Source organism: Vipera berus (assembly GCF_964194415.1).
Source record: "Vipera berus genome assembly, chromosome: 7".
Taxonomy (NCBI): domain Eukaryota; kingdom Metazoa; phylum Chordata; class Lepidosauria; order Squamata; family Viperidae; genus Vipera; species Vipera berus.
Window position 1 is genome coordinate 79,931,783 of NC_138209.1, and position 14,768 is coordinate 79,946,550.

Here is a 14,768-nt window from a genome sequence, read left to right on the forward strand (position 1 = left end):
CTTGTCCGAGGACGTCTCCGTGGTCATGTGGCCGGCATGACTAGACGCCATAGGCGCACGGAACGCTGTTACCTTCCCACCGTAGCGGTCCCTATTTTTCTACTTGCATTTTTACGTGCTTTCGAACTGCTAGGTTGGCAGAAGCTGGGACGAGTAACAGGCGCTCACTCTGCTATGCTGCACTCGGGATTCGACCCGCCAAACTGCCGACCTTCTGATCGACAAGCTCAGCGTCTTAACCCACTGAGCCACCGCGTATATAATTCTTTGGTTTATTCTATCTTGGGCCGCTTGCATTGTACAGTCCAAATGGAAAGAACATTTAGGAACAACATTTTGGCACCAGTGATTCATTAACCTTACTAAAATTAACGGCAAGTAGAGACGACGGCTCCCGTAACAGGTATGGTAACAGGTCTACAGGACGTTCAGAATTAAAACTTTCAACCGCCAAAACTATTTTGTATTATCCAATGGATAATGTTCAACTCCAGTCCCGGTTCCTCCCAATCCCTTCTACTTATTCACTATTACTAAGTTCCAAAGGAGAGGTGGCGGTGGGGAAGAGGAAAACCCAAATTGAAAAAAAATCAAAATAAAAAAAATAATTGTGCTTCAATATTTTCCATACATTCTGTATTCTTTTCAAACACTTTCCAAATCTTCTGCTTTTTTTTTCAGCACAAAAAAAAGCCAAAAGTATTTTTCCCCCCCAAAAAGGCAATTTGGATTTTCTTTGTTTTTCCTTGAAGGCGTTTCACTTCTCATCCAAGAAGCTTCCTCAGTTCTTGGATGAGAAGCGAAAGGTCTTCAAGGAAAAACAAAAACGGTCCAGTTGCCTTTTGAGAAAAAGCACTTTGTGGGCAATCATGATCTGGGTGACAGAGAATCTCCACAGACATATTTGCAGCCAGAAATAAAAATCAAAAAGTTATTATTAGTTTTAAAGAGCAATTGCACAGCGAAGTGTTTTGAATTATCGGAGTATTTTTGAATATCTCCATCTGGGCGTTTCTTAAGAGATTCCACAACGTTTCTGAATCCTTTGGGTAATCTACTCTCCATCATTAATGACTAACTTTAAGTGATTAGCAGAACTGAGAATTAATCCTTAAAAAATGTTTTGTAAAACAGCAAAAATGAAAAGAAAGGAATTGACACAACTCCTCTGCTTGCTTTGTAGAAAACCACAATCACCAGTCAACTGCATTTACATCTTCCTTCAACTAGGTGCAGATTTTGTATTCTTTGTTCTTATCTAATAAACAGGAATGGTTTAATCAAAAGGAAATAAGTAGTTAAGGCAGGGTACAACCAGAATTAAAAATCTTTACCATCTTCTAACTACTCTGGCCTTAAAGACTCTGCACAATTTTCACTGAATCAGATTTTCAACAGGACAATTTATTTTCACCGATGGATCAAAATTTCATCTATACAATGGAAAAGTCTAAAAAAAGATTTAAATCTACAGAACTTTCCAAGTCCATACATTGAAAAATCCAACTTTAAAAGTGAATAAATACAAATATCTGTGTAAAAACAAAAACAAATTGTACCTTAAGAATTTTTTTAAAAAATAAAGCGTCAAGCAGCTGTGGTTATGTTTTAATTTTTCACGGGAAGTGTTCATTTACGCTGTCAAACTAGATTATCTTGGTGATTTTCATCTGACTTCTGGTGCTTTTTATATATATTTTTTTAATTTTTTTTTTAAAAGTCCATTTTGAAATGAAATGATGAAAGATGAAATAAGATAAAAACATCTCACCTATAAAACAGCTTAAGAAAAATCTCGGTATCCTAACTAGTTTTTAAGACTCTTTAAAAAAAAAGAGCATGTCTGTAGGCTGACAGAGGTGACACGGTCTTGCAGAGAAATTTCATATTTAACAAGTGTTGGGTATGCAGTATTTTCCTGATCCAAAGAGCATGCAGTTCAGACTGGTTGATTGTTCCATGACAGCATGCAAATGATTTCACAAAATTAATGGGCAATTATCATTCACCATCAACAGTTGGAAAGAGGTTTGGGGGATGAAAAGGTTGGTTTGTTCACTGCAGAAAAAGGCCCCACCTTACCGGTTGGGGTTTCCAAAAAGTACTTCAGAGCACTGGTTTTGTTCTGCATAGTATCTGATGAGAAAGTCCTCGTGACCTCTGTTAAGCTGTTCCACAACTAGCAGCTTGCACGGCGTGGCTGAAGATCCTTCACCCGTGAATAAATACCCATCCCCCACAGGGGAAACCGCATCCATGCCCAGGGACCAGCTAATATCCTGCTTAACTACACCGTCGGCTTCCCTTTGCTCGGTACAAAACAATTACACGGGAAAAGAACAGGAGGGTCACGGGTCTGAACCATGCAGAACACAAGGACTGAAAAACAAACTGGAATATCAAAGCCTTAAATCTGCTTTTCAAAGGAGATTTTGGAAAGGTTGACGGGGTCGGGGGTGAAGGACCACCTTCCCCGGACACGTCAAACCGTTTGGATCGCAGCGCCTCTTCTTCTGTGGCGTCACTTTGCTCTTAAGCATTTTGACGCTCCACAACTCCAACTACCAGGCAAGCTTCTCCGATCCGACTTCCCCGTTTGAGAGGAGGAGAGAAGGAGGCGATACTCACAGCACTTCCAGATCCCGCAGGGCTCTGAACGCTCCATCTTCGATACAGCTGATCTGGTTGAAATCCAGTTGCCTATTGAAGAAAGTGGGAGACGAGAGGTGAAGCAGGCGGAGGCTGGAAACAAGAAAGGCTTCCCAAGAGATGGGGCTCGGGAGACGGAGGCCTTGCGTGCTGGGATGGGGCTCCCTCCACGCTTTGGCCTCCCGGATTGGATGCGATCACAAAAATCCCTTTTTCTTTTGCACGCCGTGTGCAAAAAGGCAAGAGCCCTGGGAAGCTCCAGTAAATAATAACTGCACCTTATATTAAATGCCAAAGGAATGCAATTTCATTACATCAAGAAAAGCTATCCATTAAAAGCTCTCAGCGTCATCTTGCTGAAACAATTTCATTAAGGTAAGGGGCTGTAAATCACTTAATGTCGTGCATCCCCTCGGTGACCTAACAGAATCCATTTATCAGAGGAGCACAGCTGCATGTTAATTTCACTGGCAGGAGCAGGAAAAAAGACCCCCCCCCCAGTTAGACAGCCTCTTTCCAAGATCCTGGGGTGCCCACACTGCCCGGATTGTCTTCCCAATTCTCCCCTGAAATAAAATTTGTGCCTGTCACAGTTTGTGAAAATAAACCCCAGCCTGGGAACGAGGCTGGCGTTTCTCTCGCCCCGATGCAGATCAAGGACGGCTGGGATTATAGACCCACGCAGGGTGGAGTCCAGGCATTACTAAATTAAAACATTACGGTAAAAATATCTCCCAATCAGCTTTTGTAAACTGTTACATTTTCTAATTCAAAACGTTGACCTATTGCAAAACAAACACACCTCTCTATTGTTTCTAGGTAAGTCATCAATAAGACTACGGTCCTTGACATATGACCACAATTGAGCCCAAAATTGCTAAGTGAGACGTTTGTTAAGTGAGCTCTGCCCCATTTTACGACCTTCCTCGCCACGGTTGTTAAGTGAATCACTGCAGTGGTTAAATTAGTAACACGGTTGTGAAGTGAAGCTGCTTCCCCCTTGACTTTGCTTGTCAAAAGGTCGCAAAAGGGAATGACGTGACCCCGGGAGGCTGCAACCGTCCTAAGTACATGCCAGTTGCCAAGCCTCTGGATTTTGATCACGTGACTCTGGCGATGCTGCAATGGTCGTAAGTTTGAAAAATGGTCATCCGTCGCTTTTTTTCCAGTGCCGTTGTAACTTTGAATGGCCACTAAACACACTGCTGTAAGTCGAGGATTGCCTGTAACATCCCAAATTTGGATTAATAGGTTTAGCTATCTCTCTCTATATATTTGTGTTTGTGCGTGCCTGTGGGTGTATTTGTTACCTCGATCCACACTGTTATTTTCTTCTAAGGAAGATGAATATAGACATCGACATCTAAACTTGATTTTGGTTCTCTTATACCACGCTAGCAAACTGGACACCAGTGAGAAGTAAATATATACAGTATATTTATTTAAATGAAAACTCTGCCAAAAATTGATATAAAGCTCAATCTCTAAGTGTATTTTGACAGGAGCTGGAAAGATTAATCCTTTGCATTTGTATCATTACTAAGTAGGGATACCTTCAATGTATACTTTCAGCTGATTGAATAGTTTGGGCCTACAAAGGTGTCAAGCATCCTGCTTTAATTTCCAGTGTGTTTAACTCCAAACCCAAATACACTTGGTTACACCTTGTCCACCCACCAAGATAAAGTTTGCACTAAGAACGTGAGGAGAGGACTCGGCCTCTGTCACGCTAACGGAACACCCAAGTCACGCTAACCCCGTTGGGAGCGTCCGCGTCATAGTTCAGAGCATTTGCTTGGCAAAACGTTTCCTTCAGTGGGTCCTTAGAAATGAATTACAAGCCCATTTAGTTGCAAGGATTCCACAAGTCTTGTCACGTCTGTATTTCTAAATTTAAGCACGCAATTCCAAGTTCCTGAGCCTTGGACCCGTAACGTGAGCAGTCAGGGTGTGCAGTCTTTTAGTTTTCACAGAATCGTATGGCTATAAGGGACCTTAGAGGTCTTCTAGTCCAACCCCCTGTCCCTGGCAAATGACCTTATATTACCCCAGACAAACAGTGGTCCAATCTTCTCTAGAAAACTTTCAGCAATGGAGCACCCACAACTCCACGGGCCACGTTTTCCCACTGATTAATTGTTGTCACTGTCAGGAAGTTTCTCCAAAGTTCCAGGTAGGACCACTCTTTAACCAGTTTCCACCCATTGTTTTTGTCCTGTCCTCATTGGCTTTAGAGAAGAATCCCTCTATTCTGTGGCAGGATAACAGAATAACAGAGATGGAAGGGACCTCGGACCCCTGCTCATCTCGGACAGGTCACTGTCCAGTCTCTTCTTAAAAACCTCCAGTGATGGAGCACCCACGATTTCTGGAGGCAGCTTCTGTTCCACTGGTTGATTATTCTCACTGTTAGGAAGTTTCTCCTTAGTTCCAGGTTGCTTCTCTCTCTGATCAGCTTCCAACCATTGTTTCTTGTCCTGCCCTCTGCTGCTTTGGAAAATAGCGTGACCCCCTCTTCTCTGTGTGTGTGTGTGTGTGTGTGTGTGTGTGTGTGTGTAATAAATTTAAAAACTGGAATCCCAGGTGTAGACATTTGAAATCAGTAAAAATAAAATAAAAAATAAAAAATAAACTCCAGGATATAAGAAAAAAAATTGACGAAAGCTCAGCAATAAAGAATTTTTATCTTATATCCCGGAGTTCATCGGTTTTTTTGTTTGTTTTTGTTTTTATTTTATTTTATTTTTACTGATTTATACACACACACACACACACACATACACACACACACACACACACAAATATAAATATATACTAATAATACTAATACAATGTAATGCAGACATGTCAAACACAAGGCCCGGGGGCCGGATCCGGCCTGCGAAGTGGTTTCATGTGGCCCGCGAAGCCATCCTGGAAACAGTGAGGGAAAGGCCCCCACTGCCTTGGCCCTGGCCCAGAGACCCTCCTCCTGCCAGAGACCCCCAGATCTGTCCCACTCCTGCCCAGGCCCCCATAGGCACCCTTGATGCGAAGGATGTAGAGCTGGCCACGCCCACCCAGTAGGCCATACGCACTCTAGCCACGCCCACCCAGTAGGCCACGCCCACCCTGGCCATACCCACCCGGCCCCCTGAGGGCAACCGCAATGCTGATGCGGCCCTCAATGAAATTGAGTTTGACACCCCTGATGTAATGGATTAATAAAAACCAGGCACCTTGATAGATTACTTATTTCTTTAAAAATATTTTAATAACTATATTTAATTATTAAGTGGCCTCCTACAGGTATTCCTATGATACCTATATTTAGATAATTTATTCTAGCTTTTCTCTGAGAAGGGAATCTGTAGATTTCACCCAAATCCTCGGAGGAGTTCACGGGCAGAGAAACATTAAGAAGTCCTCCTCTGAGGCATAAAAAGGTAGGTTTTTTTTTCAAGCTGAATTCAACTCCTCATGGGAATTCTGGGACAAATCTGTGCAGCTTTCTTTGCAGAGATATGCAAATGGTTTCTTCCTTTGTGTATTTTTCCATCTGTCTACTTACAAAAATGGCATATCTTGGAACTAATCTTTGTAAATACTAACCAACATGACCCAACGTGTCTCAAGATAAAATGCTGCTGGGATGCCATCAAACTATACCTTAACTAATATATTTTTAAAAAATTGTGTACATTCCTGCAAATACATTTGTGGCTGCTTTCTTTCATGCAGCTACATAAAATACAGTATACCTTCCTAATAGCCAACACAGAGTTTTATATTATACACTGTGAATCGTAATCTTAGATCTGAGTGTGGAAGAAGAATTTCTGAGTAGACAAAATATTCTTGGTAGCGTACAATTGACCCTATTTATTGACACACAACTCACAAGTTCCTGTCAAGGTAAAAGACCACATTTCCATATGTAACCAAATGTATTTGTATGCATAAAATCCATACAGGTATATAGAAGTGCAGGGATAGAACAGGAACTCATCAAATTTGCAGCCAACCCTCCAGAAGAGAAACTTAAGGATCTTGACAGACTTGGACACTGGGCACTATCTAACAAAATGAAATTCAATGGTGAGAAAATTAAAGTTCTACATTTAGACAAGAAAAACCAAATGCAACGTATCGGGACTGTTTTGCCGTTGCCAGCAATGGGGTGAGAGTGGCTTCCATGTGATGCGTCCGGCCCACGGGCCGGCAGTTTGACACCCCTGGCCTATAGGGTTAGGATTACATCACCATGAACTCATAGAGCAAAATGGACATCGCCAACAAACTCAGAGTGCTTGGGTATGGTTACGAGGGCACTGACTTTTCTAGCCTGCCCTATCTATGTTTCCTGGTAAAATACATGGGAAAATCCCATTGGATGAAAATTCCACTTAGGGTTAGGGTTAGGTCACCATGAACTCATACAGCAAAATGGACTTTGCCAACAAACTCGGAGTGCTTGGGTATGGTTACGAGGGCACTGACTTTTCTAGCCTGCCCTATCTATGTTTCCTGGTAAAATACATGGGAAAATCCCATTGGATGAAAATTCCACTTAGGGTTAGGGTTAGGTCACCATGAACTCATACAGCAAAATGGACTTTGCCAACAAACTCGGAGTGCTTGGGTATGGTTAGGAGGGCAATGACTATTCTAGCATTGGAGGAAAATTCCACTACCATCTCAGACAAGTGACTGTCCAGTCTCTTCTTAAAAACCTCCAGTGATGGAGCAGCTCTTCACCAGTTCTAATTGTGGAAAATAAGTTATATTCGAATTATATATTTTTTCCCTTACATTGTTCCTGCAACAAAATACTTATATAAGCAAAAAACTATAATTTTCCAGGCATCGAAGTTAATCCTTTTAGTGCAATGTTTGTGTTGCAGTTCATTTAAATACACACACACATTCTCAAGAGCTTGCCATTTTCAATAATTAAGGACATTTCACAATTAAGTTAATTGGCTTTTTATTTTAAAAGGCCAAAATAATATAACCAGTCTAGTTCTTTAACCTCTGGAGCCATTTATCAAAGCCATTAAATTAGAATGATGGCATAGAATGTTATCACTTGACACAACACAAAAGAAAAATTGTTCCGAGACAAATTGATAAAATCTTTTAATGCTGTCAAATTTGCCTAATGCAGTCTTCAGGTTCATCTATAAAAGGCTGAGAAGTATGTTGGCTCATTTCTTATTATCCTGAGCTATCAATATATAAATCAGCCCTGACACAAATCCTCCTAAATCATCTGTATTATACACAAAGGGAAAGGATTTAACAGCATAGAGTGCACTCAAGCTAATCTTGTCCTAAAAGAATTGAAAGGCAGAATTTCCCCCCCCCCAAATTGGCAAGAATTCAGGTGCATTAGGAAAAAAAAGGGGGGGAGGAATATTTCTTTTCACAATGCCTTCTAAATGCCACTGTGGCAAAGTTGGAAAATGAGTTTCAAACTTCCTGTTTCCTTGCAAAAAGTTATTTTTTCTCTTCACTTGAGATCAAGCCCTGGAATAAAATCCGTTTTCTTGGCAACAAGATGCTGGTTCAAATGTATTGTTTCCTCTTTCTTTTGCTTTACTTGAGGGGCATGCAATAATGGCAAAAGATGGTGAAAAAGAGATTGAAAATATGTAAGTTAAATCCAGCCGGATCTACAAAACAAAACAATCATTTTTGCTTAACTTTTAAGAATCAAATTGGTTTCCTCTGACTTTTAGTAAAAGGGCTGCTTCTTTTGGAATATTCTATGTACTAATGTCCTTCTGTTTTAAATCATCTCAATGACAAAAATATTTCTTAGTTTTAAAAAAAATGCTAACAGTGAAATGGCCCTTCAGGTTTGCTGGGGAGGTGGACATAAAACTGTCATTTCAGCCGTTCAAAATCTAGAGAGAAGCTATATTCTTATAGGCTCCTTCCAGATTGAAGAAGGCTGATGGTTCTGTCGGCCCTGGATGGAAAGAAGATGGAGAAACGTGGATTCCAGTGGGAAAAGCCCCTGGATGGGGGGGGGGAGGGAGACTCAGGAAGAAAATAATCAGTAAAATTGCCAGCCGCTCTTTCTACAGTGTGGTGGCCGGTCTATTTTATCTAGGAAACTTCTTCTCCAGCGATGAAACATTAACTAAGCAGCCCAGAGTTGCCTCGAAATATGAGATGGGCAGCATATAAATTTAATAAATAATTCAACTTTTCAACCAATCTTCCTATTTGTGACCTTCACAGGCCTGTACAACAAAGGACTGCCGAGGTCAGACAGTCAGCTCCGATTTTCACTTATGCTGTCACTGAGTGGCAGCTGCCAATTGTGACGGCTAAACAAGGACCAGCGGTATAACAATACATGAGAGAGTTAAGTTATTGTAAATCTTGGCATTTAGCAACATGACTTAGCAAGTAAATATGTTTACACAGAGACGCAGTTTTACAGTATTTGTAACTAACGAAACTGACTGTAGCTAATAGTAATTGCAGTGTGTGTGTATATATATGCATATTTAAGCATACACACACACGCACACACATATACATACACATACACACCCACACATATACACATATAAATTATAGACAGATAGTAGGTAGATAGATATAGATGGATTGATAGATGGATAGAGATAGACAGACAGATATAGATAGATATAATCTCACTCAGTTTGTAACTAAAGTATTTTCTATGAAGATGGAAAGTTTTCATTTATACGCTAATTTTTCATTACCACTGAACTGGAAAATCAATATACTAGAGAATAGTATTAAATTTAAATTAAATTTATTAATTAAAATTAAATATTAAATTTAGATTTAAGGTGCTGGTACTTACCTTTAAAGCCCTACATGGCTTAGGACCGGGATACTTGCAGGATCATCTGCTGCCAGGAATGAATTCCCATCGCCCAGTACGCTCACACAGAGAAGGCCTCCTCAGGGTACCATCGGCTAGACAATGTCGGCTGGCAACCCCCAGGGGCAGGGCCTTCTCTGTGGGAGCGCCAGCCCTGTGGAACCAGCTCCCCCATGAGCTTCGGATGGCCCCGGATCTCCGGTCCTTTCGCCACGGCCTCAAAACACTCCTTTTCCACCTGGCTGACCTGGACTGACAGGGATTTTAATTATGTTTTTAATTTTTAACTCTAACTTTTAATATATTTTAATTTTAATTTATTGTACAGAGGCCTTTAATTTTAATTTTTTATCTTAACTTCTGTATTTATTATATGTTACTGTTGTTAGCCGCCCTGAGTCCTTCGGGAGATATTTATTTATTTATTTATTTGATTTGTATACCGCCCTTCTCCCTAAGGACTCAGGGCGGTGAACAGTGACATAAATGTCAAAATGTACAAATACAGAAAATTGAGAATAAATTAAGCCCTACTGCCCAAATGTAGAAGATAAGTTAAAACCACAATTAAAATTAAACCCGTCAGACCAGACCGGATTGCTTAAATAGATATGTTTTTAGATCGCGTCGGAAGGAGCGAAGGTCGGGAGCCATCCAGAGCTCAACCGGTAAATGGTTCCATAGGTCAGGGGCGCCTACAGAGAACGCTCTCCCCCTGGGAGCCACCAAGCGGCATTCTCCGAACAGTGGCACCCTTAGGAGGCCCTCTCTGTGGGAGCGTACCGGGCGGAGGGGAGTTGATGCCGGCAGCAGGTGATTCCCAAGGTACTCCGGACCCATGCCATGTAGGGCTTTGAAAACCATTACAAGCACCTTGAATCTCACACGGAGGATAACTGGGAGCCAATGCAGCTCACGGAGTAGAGGTGTAACATGGGAGTATCGGGAGGCTCCCAATACAACTCTCGCAGCTGCATTCTGTACCAGTTGGAGCCTCCGAGTGGTCCTCAAGGGCAGCCCCATGTATAGAGCATTGCAGTAATCTAAACGAGAGGTCACGAGCGCATGAGTGACTGAACGCAGGGCATCCCGGTCCAGATAGGGCCGTAATTGGCGCACCAGGCGAACCTGGGCAAAGGCTCCCCTAGTCACAGCTATTATGTGGTCTTCCAAAGAAAGCTGTGAGTCTAGGAGGACTCCCAAGTTATGGGCCCTATCTACAGGGGGTAATAACTTACCCCCTATAGAAAGAGATGGAATGTTCTGAATATGCCGAGATGCCGGTATGTAAAGCCACTCAGTCTTGTCAGGGTTGAGTTGAAGCCTGTTCTTCCCCATCCAGACCCGAACTGCTTCCAGGCAACGGGACATCACATCGAGGGCATCAATGAGGTGGTTTGGGGTCGAAATAAAAAGCTGGGTATCATCAGCGTATTGATGATACCCAACTCCAAAACCACGAATGATCTCTCCCAGCGGTTTCATGTAGATGTTGAACAGGAGAGGCGAAAGGACCGACCCCTGAGGAACTCCACAAGTCAGAGGTCTCGAGCTCGACCTCTGCCCCCCTGTTAATACCGACTGCGAACGTCCCATGAGATAGGAGAACCACTGAAGAACCGTGCCTCCCACTCCCAATCCTCTGAGACGCTGCAGCAAGATACCATGGTCGATGGTATCGAAAGCCGCTGAGAGATCTAGTAGGACTAGGACAGAGGAACAACCTCTGTCCCCAGCTCTCCAGAGATCATTTACCAGAGTGACCAATGCCGTCTCCGTGCTGTGTCCGGGCCTGAAACCCGATTGGTACGGGTCCAGATAGTCAGTTTCTTCCAGAACCGAAGGGAGCTGATGCGCCACCACACTCTCAACAACCTTTGCAAGTAAGCGAAGGTTGGAGACCGGATGAAAGTTGTTTAATATAGCTGGGTTCAAGGTAGGTTTCTTAAGGAGGGGTCTCACCACCGCTTCTTTCAATGTGGAGGGGAAACAACCCTCACTTAAGGAGGCAGATATCACCGCCTGGAGCCAGCTTCGTGTTCCCTCTCGAGCCGAGTAAACCAGCCAAGAAGGGCACGGGTCTAATAAACAAGTGGTGGAGCTCAGATTCCTCATAATTCTGTCCAATTCCTAGGGCGGCATATAAGTCCCAATAATTAATAAATAAATAAATAAATAAATAAATAAATAAATAAATAAATAAATAGGTTTAAATTTTTGGCCTGTTCTGATCATTCAAACTAAATTTTCATGTGTTGGGACTGTGTATATAATGGAGGTACCCCCGGGTTTGTGGGTGTATCTGACACATGGATAAATACACACATACCCACGTCCAATAACAATTATTAACCAATGCTATACCGGAAGATACTCCTTTTATAATATTAGGTTTGTTGTGTTTTTTCCCCCTAAAGTCAGCGAGAATCCCTCTGGTTCCAGTCCTGCTAGCACTGAAGACGTGGCTGAATTTGGGGGGAGACGGTAGGAAATTTGCTGGTGAGTTGAGTCAGTCTTTTGGGGGCACCAGGAGTTGTTTGGGTAGGGGAGGGTTTTTTTTAATCTCGTAAGCCATCCAGAGTCTGAGATATGCAGCTATATTAGGAAGGAAGGAAGGAAGGAAGGAAGGAAGGAAGGAAGGAAGGAAGGAAGGAAGGAAGGAAGGAAGGAAGGAAGGAAGGAAGGAAGGAAAGAAGGAAGGAAGGAATACTTACAGATTTTTAATGTCAACAGCTCCACGGAAAGCCTTCCTTGGGATGGCGTGTATCTGGTTTTCACTGAGGTCCCTAAAAAAGATAACAAATAACTTTTCAATAGTTCTTTTCATTTAAGAACAGCTATATCAAATCAAGCCAAACAATTAACTCTATTTGTACAGATTGCTTTGTATTCTGAGAGCTTACCAATTGCCCCTTCCCCCGTACAAAATCCACCCAGTAACACCCAATTCCTACACATAAGGGACATTTTAAAGACTGAGTTACAGGAATATTTAATCATTGTTTTTTCCTTGCTGGTGGAGTTGTGTGTGAAGCCAGGAGATCCTCGCGGATGTCTGGCTACCAGTCCGTCTGTTACTCATTTAGCACCACCCAGGAGGCACGTGTAACTTGTTCTAACTTGTAAATATGAAGTGCTTTTAATTCTGTGTGTGACCAGCCATACGCTAAATAAATTCCTTGCTGGTTGTGATAATTTTTCTCGCGTAGTAATTTATAATAATTTATCCTGTGTGGAATTTGGACCAAGCCCTTCCTCAGCTCACATTAATATTGGCAAAGTTAGTTTCCCCAAAATGCTTGCTATTTGTGTATTTCGCTTCTGCAGTGTGTATTTGTGACCTTTACTTACTACCTCTAGGTTGGCACTGAGTTTGTTTCCTTTTAATACAATTTCTAGTGGAGTTCATAGTGGGTGGGTGATTAGACTATATTTCACACAGCGATATCTCTCTGTATAGATAGTTAAAATAGATTAGAGAAACACAACTCATCTGTATGTGTGTGTGTGTGTGTGTGTGTGTGAGAGAGAGAGAGAGAGAGAGAGAGAGAGAGAGAGAGAGAGAGAGAGAGAGAGAGAGAGAGAGTATTCTTATGCTTAATTTTCTTTCAAACTGGAATTCAGGAAACCCCAACTTTGTTCAGACCCCAGGAAATATCATTTACTCTTCGCTTAAACAGGTTGCTCCAATCCACCAACATCTTTAAGCCCGTAAAATGGGTCGACAAGCCATTTTACTAAAAGAAGCCAAATTTGAAAAGATCTTTTTTGGGGGGTGGGGGTTGTCTAAACATAGCTCTATAGATTCAGAGGTAAAGCTGAGTATTTTCTATTCCCACGAAATTCTGGAATTCGCTGTTTCTTAGAATGAAAGGTGAAACAAAGTACACATGTAAAAAAAAGGATTATTAAAGCTTAAAATTTAAGAGGAAAAACAAACAGGCCATAAAATCTGCCTCTCCAATTAGATACTTCTCCTCTTTCAGTTCTCCAGATATTTCCACTGCTTCTCAGATATCCTGCTAAACCATTCAAAATGGAAAGGACAACGAGGGTGTGTAACTGGGAATTGCAAATAAGTTTTTTAAAAAATCACTAAGGATGACATCTGTAAAATGCTCTCAACTCTGGAGGGAAGGCATTGAATTTTAGCTGAACCTGGGTGAAAGTGTTTACTTTAAGGTTAACATTTCCTTCCAGAAAACGGAACCCAGCACAGAAGTTATACAGAGAACAGTTAACACGTAGTAAATAATTTGCTACATAAAACAAAGTTTTATCCCCGAATTTACAATTTACCCTGGAAATTACATCCCATTTTGATTAGTTGTTGAATTTGTAGCATTGCTACACAGACTGCAAAACATATTTATGAAAGTGTGTATTAGTTTACATTTGTGTATGAGAGAAATTAACTGAAGGATAAACTAGAACAAACACCAGCTTGCATGCAACAACAACAACAACAACTTTATTGATTAGCCCTTGGGCCATATCAAAGTGCAAAGTTCCAGCAACAATCCGTCACCAAAACTTGATAAAGCAATCCAAAATGGAATTTGATAAAATACAATTTAAAATGGAATTAAAATAAAATACAATTTAAGATGAATAGTAATAAAATACAAATTTAAGATATAGATAAAATATGATAACATTATATTTCGGAGTCGCCCTTGCAATCTACCCCAATCAGTCACACATATGCAGATCTTAACCGGATCATTTTGTTTAAATACTGTGCTACGTTAAATGTTATTTTCAAGTTCTGACCGGACATAAGATAAGTTATTTTGATATGGGGATCCCAATGGGTCATTCATTTGGTATATAGACAAAGATACCTGTCTCTCACCCTCTTATACAGACAACAGTCAAATAGGATGTGAGCCAGGTCCTCTACCTCAGCTTGCATGCAGATTTTAGTAATCTTGCAAATTTTGAGACTGTTTTCAAACAGCAGGCTGTCCGAATCCAATTCAAAATAGATGATGCTAAATTTTGAATTCATAATGAAAAGTTCTAAGTGAATAGTCACCATGGATGCCATTTCTGCACTTTGTGAATGAACAGAGAGACCTACGAGAAAGCTCTTTGCGATGAAGTCAGCTCTGCACTGCAGCTATTTTTATTACTCGCCCCTCCAATATCTCAGTCAGATACGCAATTCACTTTACAAAGCACAGAGCGCTATTATTTTAATTGTGTAAATGGAAATTGCCGTGTGCAGTAGTGAAAATCACGCTCCTCTAAAGTTGGGACAAAGGACCCC

At 41.4% G+C, this 14,768-nt stretch overlaps 1 protein-coding gene across 2 annotated transcripts in view; it reads right to left on the reverse strand.

Annotated features, from left to right (window-relative positions):
* Positions 1–14,768, reverse strand: part of SLIT2 (slit guidance ligand 2) — a 180,909-nt gene that overhangs the window by 67,327 nt on the left and 98,814 nt on the right. For both annotated transcript variants that reach the window (XM_081332747.1, XM_081332746.1), the window contains exons 5-6: positions 12,211–12,282; positions 2,629–2,700 (exon numbers count right to left, since the gene is read on the reverse strand). In XM_081332747.1, the coding sequence (XP_081188873.1) occupies positions 2,629–2,700; positions 12,211–12,282 (144 nt within the window). The remainder of the gene's footprint in view (positions 1–2,628; positions 2,701–12,210; positions 12,283–14,768) is intronic.